Genomic DNA, 12,888 nt, shown 5'->3' with positions numbered 1-12,888 from the left:
ACGTATGGGGCAGAAACCTGGAGGCTTACGAAAAGGGTTCTACTTAAATTGAGGACGACGCAACGAGCTATGGAAAGAAGAATGATGGGTGTAACGTTAAGGGATAAGAAAAGAGGAGATTGGGTGAGGGAACAAACGCGAGTTAATGACATCTTAGTTGAAATCAGGAAAAAGAAATGGGCATGGGCAGGCCATGTAATGAGGAGGGAACATAACCGATGGTCATTAAGGGTTACGGACTGGATTCCAAGGAAAGGGAAGCGTAGCAGGGGGCGGCAGAAAGTTAGGGGGGCGGATGAGATTAAGAAGTTTGCAGGGACAGCATGGCCACAATTAGCACATGACCGGGGTAGTTGGAGAAGTATGGGAGAGGCCTTTGCCCTGCAGTGGGCGTAGCCAGGCTGCTGCTGCTGATGATGATGATGATGAAGCCTACGCTACAACCTCCGGCCACGATCGTGAAGATATTGAATCAGAGATGAGAAAAGTGCAAACTCAGTATACTGTAGTCATGGCCGACTGCAATGCAAAAGTGGGGAAAATGCAGGCTGGTGAACAAGGAATTGACAACTACGGCATCGATTCTGGGAATAGTAGAGGAGAGGTGATAGTAGAATTCGCAGAAAAGAATAAGTTCCTTTAGGGCTTTTCCAGGTCCAGTTACCGTTGCTACGCTTCCTGTAGAAGTTATTCATTATTCGAAGCTAATTCCTTTCCGCGAATTCAACGATAATCTCTCCTTTAGTGTTCCTAGAGTCGATGCCGCAGTTGCCAATTACTTGTTCGCAGCCTGCTTTTCCCCCACTTTTGCATTGAAGTCGGCTAGGGCTACAGTATAATGAGTTTGCGCTTTTCTCATCGCTTATTCAATATCTTCAACATCGTGACAGGAGGTTGGAGCGTAGGCTTGTACTACCTTTATTCTATACCTCGTACTCAGCTTTATTACGACTACTGCTCATCATCGTCGTCGTCATCGTCGTCATCATCATCATCATTATCATCATCCTGTCTTCCTGTCCGCTGCAGGACGTAGGCTAATCTCTAATTTCCCCTGTGCTGTGCCAACTGATTCCAACTTGTGCCTGTTGGTGCAGGAAGACTACTGCTACCCTCTCATTGATGCTGTAGAATTCGTCAATGTTGCCCGCTATATCCTTATAGACAAGGAATCCTACCCCGTATTGTCTCTTATCTGGAAGTCCCCTGTAGCAGACGACGCGGCCGTTCTACACTGTATGTGCCTCCCCTCACTATCCTTCTATCCTCACTAAGGCCAATAATATCCCACGCAGTGCCTGATAATTACTTATAGAGTCCTGCTAAACTAAATTCACTCTAGAGGGTTCGTGTGTTGAACGTCGCCAGGTTCGGTTTCCAGTGGCGGCCTGTCCGGGTCCAGAGATTCTTTGCACCCTCTGGTGCGTCGCAGGTCTGACCGTCGCCTTGGTCAGGTGCTCCACAGTCACCGGGGAGTGAGGGTTACGGATTAATTGCAGGAGTCATGAGGGAGGTAGCGGCCGAATACTGCACCAGGGATGCCAATTCCTGTTCTGGTGAGGGAGTGTCTTTCTTGAAGCATAGTGACTTGCCACATACAATAGTCAGCAACATGCATTTGGTCGCGTCGTCCTAGAGTGCAGCGACATATCTTTAAGCTCTGGTTAAGGTTAGCTGGGACACCCTGTATTTTACTAGTTAGGCAGACATTAGACTAATAGTTAGTCATTTAACTAATAATTATCCTCAAGAGTATGATTACAATGTTTGAAGGTTGATGCGTGCAAGCGAAGCTGAAGCAGTTAACTCCTGCTATATAACCTTTCATACGACCGCCTTGACGACTATTTTCACCGTCAACCAACCAAAGATTATCCGCCCAATGCGGAACGAGCTATGAGTGTTTCAAATGCACATTGTATGACAGTTGTTACTACGCTTGAACTTGCAAGGTTATTGTCACAACGCATACTATTAGACTGAAAGAGTGTCATGTTGCGGGCCAAGCGGTGCCATGTCTTATTACCGGCATTGCGCAGGTCCAGATAATGAAGGCTTATAATATGTCATACATATTAAAATCGATTTTTGCGTCTAATTAAGTTGAATCTGCTAATTAATCGTTCCTGGATGTGTTACTAGCCATAATATACAGTAAATCCTCCGTATAACGATACTGCTTTATTCAGTATTCTTGCGTTATCCAAAGTTTTTCCTGGTGCCGACAGCAGGACATTAATTTTAAAGCGATATTTTATTTCATATGAAGTAACATTGAACTCGACTTAGTACGTATAAATCTACACGGTGGTACTCGGTGCAGCGTAGGCCCTGAGCCTTTGGTTTTAGTTGTGCCAGTCTCGAAAGGCGAAGTTCGTAGCGAAGCGTAGCACGCCACCTGACGGCAGCTTCTTGAATCTATATATCATGCGATGATCACGAACAAATGAGGCGGCTGCTTATCGGTGTCAACAGAATAACTACAGAGACTAACTGCCCTGCTCGGTTTAAAAAAAAAAAAACTATGAATGCTTAGAAATTTTGAATGATAAGGCATAATAAATAACGTAACAGGAATGTTTCAAGCCACAAGCACGAATATTAGCCATGTCCGTGTACTAACCCCAGTGTGGCTGCACGTTCGCAGAGTCGGAGTCCCCTCACCAATTTCTGTAGGAAAACACTGCCGAAGGTGGCCTTTTCGCGGACGGTGGACTTCGCTAAATATCATCCATGTTGGGGACGTGCTTCGAAACAAACTGGAGTACGGCGGCAGTGAATAGGGCCTTATTAGTTACTTAAAGGTCTCGCCAGGTGTCAGGCGTTCTCGCAAGGCGTCTGTCTGACGCTGCTTGCGTCCTTTTGTATCTTCAAAATAAATATCTGGCTTGTCGACGCTGTAAAGCGCAGATTTGTTTCAGAATGAGTTTTAGGAATTCCCACCAAGATGAAGCAGACTTCCCGCATTACTGTGGCTGTTTTAGGGCATCTATACTTTTAGCAAACTATGTACTGTTTATAAAGAACTCCGTTTCCTGTGTCGATCACTTATTTGTGACGAGGCTTTACTGTGCAATGTCTTTCAAAGAAAATACGTATATGCGAGGCAATATAACGCAGTGCATAGCTGCTTTTAATATTGTCTTGCAGGATCCAACGTAGTAACAAAAGTCATTCTTGAATCTTTTTTTTATGTAGAACGCTAGTATGAAAATATGACATAGCCTCGGGTGTGTTGCGTTGAGGCCGACGCCCTTACAAACCTGTATTAATTTGCACGAATGATTCACATGTGCATTTGAAAACGTGAACTTATAATTAATGTGTATTTATGAGGACCAGTACGCTATGAGAAATGCTATTTGTGCATGCCGCAGCTGTGCGAATTCCAGAATGAACGAGCACTGCTGATGTGTGGTCACTTACGAGCACGATGACAAAATCCAGCCAGCACCAGGCATTGGTGAAGTATTTCTTGAAGCCAAAGGCAACCCACTTGAGAATCATCTCGAAGAAAAAAATCACTGTAAAGCACTTGTCCGTGTATGTGAGGACAGCCTTGAGCATAGGTCGGTCTTTCAAGTTGACGTCTTCGAGCGCCTGCCAAGTCAGAAGTGAAAGACATGTGAAACGTGGCAGGGAAGCACTGACAGCCAATGTCTATACGAGAAAAAAAGAAAGTCGCGTTTTGCCGGGTAAGGCGAAGCCTTTATTGAGATAGCGAATTATTAGACAGCTATACGCAGTAAGGTTAGTATATTCATTAGCTGTACAATGGGCTGTAAACATTCGCTTACTAACTAGAATTACAAGCATGGTGTCATACGCGCACAGGCAAACATGTGCACATCTAACTTGATTACCCCAGACACTCGCTGTTCGAATGCTCGCGTGATGATGAGCGGAAGCAACGGAGCGTGAGTTCCCCTTCGTGCTCCGTCTCGCTTCGACGCGAACCAGGCGCGCGAAAACACAGCGCACACGACGCCGTCAGCTATCGCGGGTCGGCTAGCTTTCGAACCCACCGCAGGTTGCCACCAATACAGGACGCGCAGCCGCCGCGCTTAGCCGCGCCAGGTGCGGCCGCGGCTGGAGACGTGCACACAATTCCCGCTGCTTACGCGCGCGAGAAGTTGGCGCGCACCCTCCCCGTCTTCCTCCCTTGAGCGCCCGAGAAGACACAGCCGTAACAAGCCACCATCCTTCTCGGCTCACCCTCGCATGCTTTCCCTCACACCTAGAGCATACAGCGCGCGTCCGCAATTTTAGCACACGTCGACATTATACGGAACTACACGGCGACGCCGACGTCAACGGCAATTCGCCTGGAGTGTCCATATATTCGCTACCGCAATAATAATAATAATAATAATAATAATAATAATAATAATAATAATAATAATAATAATAAAGAAATTTTTGCACTCTACCCGCGGCGGCGGCTCAGTGACTATGGTGTTCGGCTGTCAGACGCCGTCTGTCAGTGCTTCGACCCTGATAATCAGAGGGATGCCACAAGCGTCCTTTGGGTGCCATGCTCAGTGTTATGCGTTCCGCTCATTAAGTTTATGTGCAAGCTTGGCTGTCATTTCTATTAAATAGGAGTTGTGCAGAATTATCCCAATGTGATTTAATGTCTGACGCCTTCTGTCGGTGACGCGAGTGCTTGGACGGTGATTAGAAGAGGCATGCCGTCAGCAGCCTTCGCGACTTCTCACGGTGCAAACGATATCATGGGGCAAACTACCTTTGGGTGCCAATTCAGTGCCGCAACGTGAGCTGGCGTGATGCCGCGAACAAGTGTTTTAAATGCGTTCCATTACTTTGACTTGAAGCTCTCTCAACAGGTAACTGGCCGAAATTGGAGCACACTCTGTGCTGATCTAGGCACGTTTTCTCCTGACAAAAGGGAGGCGGTGCAGCAGAACAAAGCGATGAACTTACCAGCGCCAGGCTGCTGGTGAGAATGAGAACGACGACGATGGTTTCGAAGTACTTGTGTTCCACGAGCGCGAACACTTTGGTGCGCACGATCTTGTAGCGCTGCCAAAATACCTTGCTCTCGTCGTAACAGCAAGCGAAGGCGAAGCGCGTATAGCACCAATCGGGGCAGCAGTCGGCTGGCAACTCGGGGATGATGATGTCCGAGGTGGCCGTTTCTAGTTTGTCTGTATCCACATCTTCCGTGTCCAGGTTGATGGGCTCTTCGGCGGGGGCTTCTTCTCCTGCGCGATTCGAGGGAGGAATGGCTCAGCGAAAGCAAGTGGGAAAGACAACTGTATCGATACGTGGACGCTAATCCCATTACAAAAGAAAATTTGGCAGAGACACTTAAGACTGCTTACGTGTGGGAATGCGGAACCATTATAGTCCTTTTGGTGAAATCTTTCTTTTCCCGCGCATTTCTTGTCCGCGCAAGCTCTCGCCCGCGTTCTACCAGCGCCTCGGTAAGGCCAAATCAAAACGCGCCAAGCGGTTCAACGCGCTCGCTTGGCCGCGAGGGGTTCGTAATTTGAAGGACCGCTCAGCGCCTTTCAATCGGACACTAATGCTTTTTATTTTATACACTCATTTTATACAGTCATGACGTCGCACCATCTCCTCCCCGTTGGCTGCCCCGTTACGTGTGCAATGACGCACACACTAGGCACACCTTTTGTCAACGAGGACCGTGAAGCCGTCCAGTAAAACAAGGATACTGTTTGTCGCCTCTTTTATTTGCCTTGTATTTAGAGCCGTTATGTTTGAAAATAATTAAAAGCTAATCTATTCGTGGGTTTATCTACGCAGGAATTGAGACTAGAGATTTGGCTTACGCAGATGACGTGGCAATTTTCTGCCGCGATGCAGAAAGTGTGGATGAAACTATGAAAAAGGCTGTTTCTTTTTGCACCGAAACTGGAAGTGTTGTCAGCTTAAAAGTGCCTAGGTTTATGGCACGGCAGCTGGCCACAGGCACCCGATATTTTTGCAATATGAACTGGAGCGTTACCCCTGGAAAATATCTTGGGGTGCCATTACAACATTATCGTGACAGTGCCGCGTATTGGATCGAAGAAGTAAAAAGAGTTAGTTAAAGGTCAGACAGAAAAATGGGGCGGGCATAATTTTTCGTTGTTTTCAAGAGCTAGTGTTTGCAATTTGTTTTTAGCTACAAAGGGGTATTATGTACTACAAGCGTTATTCATGGCAAGAATTTCGGTGCAGAAACTTCACAGTTTGTTTGCGGTATATATGTCGGTATCCACTTGGGAAAGAACTAGCCGGTGTAACTTGTTTCATTCGGTGAATAATGGAGGAATAGGGCTAACACATTTGTTTTTGAAACAGATTGTTGGTAGGTTCTTTTTCTTAAGGGACCAAAGTGATATATTTCTGCGTACTGTTATTCAAGTGAGATTAAGGCCCAAACAATGAAATGTGCCTTTCCTTCGACCGCTTCCTAACCTTACGTGAGGCCTCCTTACAGCAAAGGACCGATGGAGGAAGCAAGCGTACTCTGAAAGCGCCCTTCGCCCGTCCTTACGTAAGGAATGGTTGCCGCATGCCTGGGTTCGAGATGATCTCCTAAGAGCATTACGCGAACACCATTATCCAATAAAAAGATGAATCGTCGCATAATTTTTTAATTTATGTGCTGATGTAGAGACGCGTGTACGCTTTCTTCTACTTTTGTTTAATAAACGTAAAAAGAGTACCACATTATAGCGCAGAACTTGATAGGCTACAGCAACGCTGGCACCGCCGGCGTCGTGCAAGACCTAGCAACGCTCTAGCAACGCCTACGAACGCTACTCATGCCGAACGTGCGACTGAAACGAACATGCCTGGCAAGACGTACCGTGCTCACGCTTCTTCGCAGGAGGGCGGCAGTGCGCATGCGCAAGCAAACACCACGTGGCTAAGCAGTGAGGTGAAGCGCTCGTTTAGGGCCAGGAGCTGCGTAAGGACGCTCTCAGGGCCAAAGAATGAAATGTTCCTTACCTCAGTAAGGAAGCCTTCATTGCGGTGAGGCCACCTTATGTCACTCTGAAAGCTGCCTTACTGAGGGACCCTCGGTTAAGGCTTCCTTGATGCTTCCTCAGCGTAAGGTAGCTCCGAAGCTACTACCTTCATGCGTCCTCACGCCGCTCCTGGCCCTGAACGAGCGCTTCACCTCACTGCTTAGCTACGTGACGCTTACTTGCGCATGCGCGCTGTCGCCCACCTGCGGAGAAGCGCGAGCACGGTACGTCTTGCCAGGCATCTTCGTTTCAGTCACGCGTGTGGCATGATAGTGTTGCTAGGCGTTGCTAGGCGTTGCACGACGCCGGCGTGCCAGCATTGCTGGAGCACATCAAGTTTTGCACTGTGATGTGGTACTTTTTTGCGTTTAGTAAAGAAAACTAGAAGAAAGCGTCCACGCATCTCTATATTAGCTCTTCAATTTAAAAATTGTGCGACGATACAACATTTCTTTATTGAATAGTGGTGTTAGCGTGAAGCTTTTTAGTGATAATCTCGAACCCAGGCATGCGGCAACGGCTCCTTACGTGAGGACGGGCGAAGAGAGCTTTCAGGCCCGGATTCTGAAACGCTCCTTTCCTAACTAAGGATGCCTCACACGCTGTGAGGCGACCTGGCGTCAATTCTGGAACGTACCTTACTAAGGGGCACTAAGTTAGGGCCTCCTTGGTGCTTCCCCGCGCTTAGGGAGCCGGCATGCTACCTTCATGCGTCCTAACCGCGCTCCTCTACCTGAACGTATGCTTCTCCGCATGACTTTGCACGCGGTACGCTCGGCTAGGGTAGGTGCCGTGCGCAGCCAAGGCCGCGGTAGCCAGCCGCCGTGTACTGACGCCCAGTTTGGTTACGCGGACCGCGTTTTGTGCCATATCTTTTTTGCACTGTGATCTTGTGGAAAGCGAGCGGCGAGAATGACGGCCTTGCAAGACGATAGCTTCGAAAGCTATGCACGGTTTCGTCGACGAGCAAATGAACTCCGTTACGGGACTGTGTACAAGCCTCCACCTTTGACTCTAGCCCGGCGCCTGACTGACAGGCAGAATCCACTGGAATACTACGACGAAGGGGACTTTCTAGCCCGGTATCGTTTTTCCAAGCGAGCTGTTACAGCCATACTGGCAGAGCTGCAACTGCAACTTCGCGTCGACGCACGTGCGGCATGCTGTTATATTCTGTGCACAGCCGCTCCCACGCTTTCGCCTTCGCGTTCAGCGACACAGCATCTGTTTTCTTGCTTTCAATCACATTGCTGTACCTTTGTAGAAGTTCCGTGAACAAGTCCTTTTCTTCTTCCGTAAAATATGCTTTGCCCGGCATGGCAAATACACATACACACACACACACACGAAAGAAAGCGCACGCAAAGAAAGGAAAAAAGCGACGCCTGACCAAACGAACTCAGATGCTGCCATAGTTGCTAGACTGAGATTGCTTTCTTGCCACGCGCATCCTTTTCGAACCATTTTTACGTTATTAACCAAAGAAATGTAATTTATGCCCCAGTATAAAAGTAGAAATGCAATTTTAACAGTCCCGGCACTTTGTCTCGGCAACTCATTACAAATATTTCGCATTTTTTGTGGGTAATCTCGAAACCAGAAGCCTCTAACGTTACACTTCCTTTGGCGAGGCGCTCCTTCCGCAGGGAAGGCGAAAGGAAGCTTTTAGAATTCGCGGTGGCCTTCCGAGGGCGCCTAACGTTTAGGTAGCATGGAGGGCTCCTTGCGGAAGGTAAGGAAACGGTCTAAGGTTAGGAGGATTTCAGAATCCGGCCCTCAGAGTACGCTTGCTTCCTCCATCGGTCCTTCGCTGTAAGGAGGCCTCACGTAAAGTTAGGAAGCGCTCGAAGGAAAGGAACGTTTCATTGTTTGGGCCTGAAGGTAGCTTCGCAGTCACCTTATGCTGAAGCACCAAGGAAGCCTTCGCTGAGGGTGCCTCAGTAAGGAAGCTTTCAAAGTGACATAAGGTGGCCTCACCGCAATGAAGGCTTCCTTACTGAGGTAAGGAGGGTTTAATTGTTCGGCCCTAAGTTTTTCCTTGCCTGAGTGGGTTGTCTCATCAATAAATAAACAAACTCGAACACCAATTGGCTTTCTGAGGGAAGTTATGTCATTTTCTTAATTGAAAGCGCATTTTTCGAATGAATTTTTTACTTCTGTGACGCGTAAGAAACTTTATAGTGATCTGGTTGATGTTTTCTTGCCGCATCTTGTTTAAAGCACGATGTATAACTTAGCACCTGAACGCAATGTGCTGAAACGCGTTAAAAAATGCAGGTTAGATCTTCAGCGAAAACCTTCTTTTTCCAATTGCATTCGGGCACTCTCCTTGTGAAGCCATGGCTACAAAGCAAGGGCTTCTTTGTTGCATGGTCTGTTAACTGCATCATATGTAAGAAACCTGAAACTATTGAGCACATCTTCTTGGATTGCCATGATTGCGTTTTCTTGTGGGACGTTCTAAACGAACTCTGAAGAAAGAACTGCCGTTAAGTCCTTTCGGTATTGGGTTCTTACCATTTGCAGACACAGGGGGAGCGCCGGCTGACTTGATAATGCTTTTGTGTATGAGCAGCGTGTGGAAAACCCGTATGGTTATCAGGGATGCCCGCGTAGATGAAAGGTATGCGAGGGAGCACCTAAGGGAAAGTCTTAGGTACACGGGTGATGCCCTCAAGCACATGACTGAACCGCCAGAATGGTTTCAGGAGCTTGACAGTTTGGTATCTGTAATATCCGCTTTGAGGGCCTTTTAAATATGTACAGTATCTCGAAATGATGTAATATTATTTTTCTGCATCAAGTGACCTACATTGTACGCGTTTGCGTGGTGTTGTAAAAAGGTAATAAAGAAAAAAAAGGCCGCTGTGGTGTCGGCGAGTGTGCTCGTCTCTCACTGCGGAGGCCCCGGTTCGATTCTCACCCAGACCGAAATTTCCAATTTTCTTTTTTGCACAAGTCATTAATTTACTCTACTTGCAGGATGCTCCCTGAGAAATTTGACACAATCCGAGCTTTGCTGTTTTACAGCGCAGCTGTATATGGCTAGCCGACTTGTCCGTTTGTCGCCTGTGCGCTGAAAACTCCTCCTTCCTGCACAACCCCATGCGCATGCGCTAAAAAAAAGAGAAAGCGAGGCGTATGATTGGCTGCTCCAGTGGTGACGGCGTTGTTCTCCGTCTCAGCCGAGCGAGCGCGCAGCAGTTTCTCTCCGGCTCTGAAATGGGTAGGCCACGCGTCGTACGTACTCCTGAGGAGCAGGCAGCTTTCGATCAGCAATGTCGCGAGCAGAACCAGGAATGAGCTCGTCTACGCCGTGCCGATGCTGCAGCCCGGACACAAGAACAGGCCCGTGCAGCCGAGCGGAAGCAGCAGCTACGTACCGAGGATCCGGCAGCCTACCAAGCCGTCGTTTAATGAACCATCGGGATTAACCCAGTGATAAACATCGGGGCCGCACCTTTCAGCTTCACTGGTTGAAGGGACACTAAAGGTTACTGTTAAGTCAATTTAAAGTGGTAGAGCAATGTTCTAGAACGTCTAAGGCGTCAATATAATCGCGAACAGAGCCTTAGTAACCGAGAAATTGAGGTAAATGCATGACACGATTTGAGACCCCCCAGCGACATTCCGGTGCTAGCCCGATGACGAAGGCACTCATCATAATTTATCTCACTAGTACTCAACCACTCGTATTAAAAAGATAATTTCCTTAGATTATAAGTCGGAAGAAAATACTACTTGTCTACTTTTATTCGATTCTAAGAAAAAATAACATTTTGACGTTACCCTTCAGTAGTATGAGTGGTCGAAATGTTTCGTTTTCGCTCGACTCTGCGCGCTCGACTCCGCGCCGCGTGCGCTTTGGAGTTTCAGTTGTTTCGTTACCGCGTCGTGCTGCGCTGGTTCCGCTGGCTCGCGAAACTTGCTTTTGGAACAAGCAGCGAGAATGCCACATCCATGTGATGTCGTGGGATGCCCGAACGGTCCCCGGAACTTGGCCAAGGGCAGTTGCAGCGGCGAATCCAACGTTACTTATCACTGTGTGCCAAGGAGTGAACCTCTCCGTTCGAAGTGGTTAAGTGCCGTACCTCTGCTACAGCGCATTGGCAAAGAGCCGAAAAATCACGTAGTGTGCTCGCTGCACTTTCGTCCAGAGAATTACGAGTTCAACGCCGACTTACTGAAGTCGTGTGGAGTGCCTTTCAAATGCTTTCCCGTAGCGCTGTTCCGTCGGTCTTGCCTGCATTCTCCGAAGCGCAAGAACAACTGCAGATCGAAGACGGGGCGGTGAGTGCGGCATTTGGTTTTCACGAAGAAAAAGCTACAAATGTGCGAACAAGTACAGCCATGACATAAAGTTGCCGTCGTAGTAGTACGAAACGACGCCAGCAGCGCGAGCCCTCAGCAGCAGGTCACGTTCGTCAGTGCATAAATTGCTGAAGTCGAGCCCAGCATCGCGAACCAATGTGTCGTTGTCAGGGTCGTCCATTGCAACGAGCGTCAAAGTTGGCGTCATAAAATAAAGAACCGGCGTATCGTCGCGCGCTTCCTCTTCCGCTGGCCACCATAGTTCCGCTTTAGCGCTGCGGTCGGCTCTGTTTCGACTCTGTTTCTGGCCACACGTTTGCGTTTTGCGCAGAAAAGCCGTAGCACCGCCTGCGGGCGCCATTTTACTCACGGACGGCGCAACGTCACTATGAGACCATGACGTCACCACTCCTCGATCGGAGGGCGGGCAATTTGAACTGCGCTAGAGGTACGCGCGGACGCTTCAGAACGCATTTTCTATTAAAATAAGTCTCTTCTTCGCACGAAACAAGCGTTTCGAGGTTTCTGGGATGGTATTTCAACAGTTCACGTTGACTTGATATTAACCTTTAGTGTCCCTTTAACCATCTGTATGAAGTGCTTGGGCGGTGATTTTTTTACTCTTTGCGCCGTCGGCCATTTTTGGTGCCACCTTTTGGTTGCGCCGACTACGCCGACGCAATTTCGCGTAATGGGCCGTATAATGCATTCGCATTAAAACACACTTTTGTGTCGAATAGTACAGACGATTGTATCGGAGCCGTTTCGTAAGAAATGTTAATTGACTAAAGGTCTGACGTAGGGATGGAAGCGGGAGTATGAAACAAATGCGAGGCTTAAGCAGTGGCATACCTTCCTTAGTACCGAGGTCCTCTTTGCTGGCGTCCTTCTTCTCCTCCTCGAGGTTATTCCCCAGATACAGGGAACTGTTGCTAAGGTCTTTGGACGGCTTGTTCACAAGGAGGGCCTTCTCCTTGGGGCTGGACGCTGACTTTTCGCTGAGGGTATCCTCGTCCTTTTGCGGGTACACCTTATTACCCTGCGCCTCTTTCTCCTGCAAAGGGAATGGTGGGCTGTTCAATTTGCTGGGGAATCAGTTCATTTGCTTTATCGAACCTTTTCACGTAGAATAAATAAATAAATAAATAAATAAATAAATAAATAAATAAAGTAGGAATAAAAGGCCCACTTAGCTCGGTAAAACCTATAGTGAGATTAATTAAAAGTGAAATGTCAAATAAAGGGATTGAGAAGACTGAATAAAATAAAGATAAGCTAAACTTCCAAAATACTCACCATTTTTCTCGATGCGCTAATGCTTCGGTAGGACAGTCAACGACAACAAGAACAGCAACCAAAAGTAGAAATTTTTCGAGATTCCCAGACAAGTTCGCTAAGATAGCATACACATTAAGTACTCTGAGACCCGTGGCATTTTCTGTATTAGACATCAGGAAGGTTGTTCGCACCACGCGGCATAAACATTGCAAGAAAATATGGCTCGACGAACAGGCAAAGTCGTCACTCCTTTACAGAGTTGACCCAATTCACAGGTATTCGCCAAACCGAAATT

The 12,888-nt window shown here is 47.7% G+C and overlaps 1 protein-coding gene across 4 annotated transcripts in view; it reads right to left on the bottom strand.

Annotated features, from left to right (window-relative positions):
• Window positions 1-12,888, bottom strand: part of para (sodium voltage-gated channel paralytic) — a 231,669-nt gene that overhangs the window by 26,777 nt on the left and 192,004 nt on the right. For all 4 annotated transcript variants that reach the window (XM_072286410.1, XM_072286412.1, XM_055077118.2 and 1 more), the window contains exons 21-23: window positions 12,168-12,369; window positions 4,945-5,225; window positions 3,427-3,600 (exon numbers count right to left, since the gene is read on the bottom strand). In XM_072286410.1, the coding sequence (XP_072142511.1) occupies window positions 3,427-3,600; window positions 4,945-5,225; window positions 12,168-12,369 (657 nt within the window). The remainder of the gene's footprint in view (window positions 1-3,426; window positions 3,601-4,944; window positions 5,226-12,167; window positions 12,370-12,888) is intronic.

Source organism: Dermacentor andersoni, chromosome 2 (assembly GCF_023375885.2).
Source record: "Dermacentor andersoni chromosome 2, qqDerAnde1_hic_scaffold, whole genome shotgun sequence".
Taxonomy (NCBI): Eukaryota; Metazoa; Arthropoda; class Arachnida; order Ixodida; family Ixodidae; genus Dermacentor; species Dermacentor andersoni.
This window is presented reverse-complemented; position numbering and strand designations above follow the sequence as displayed.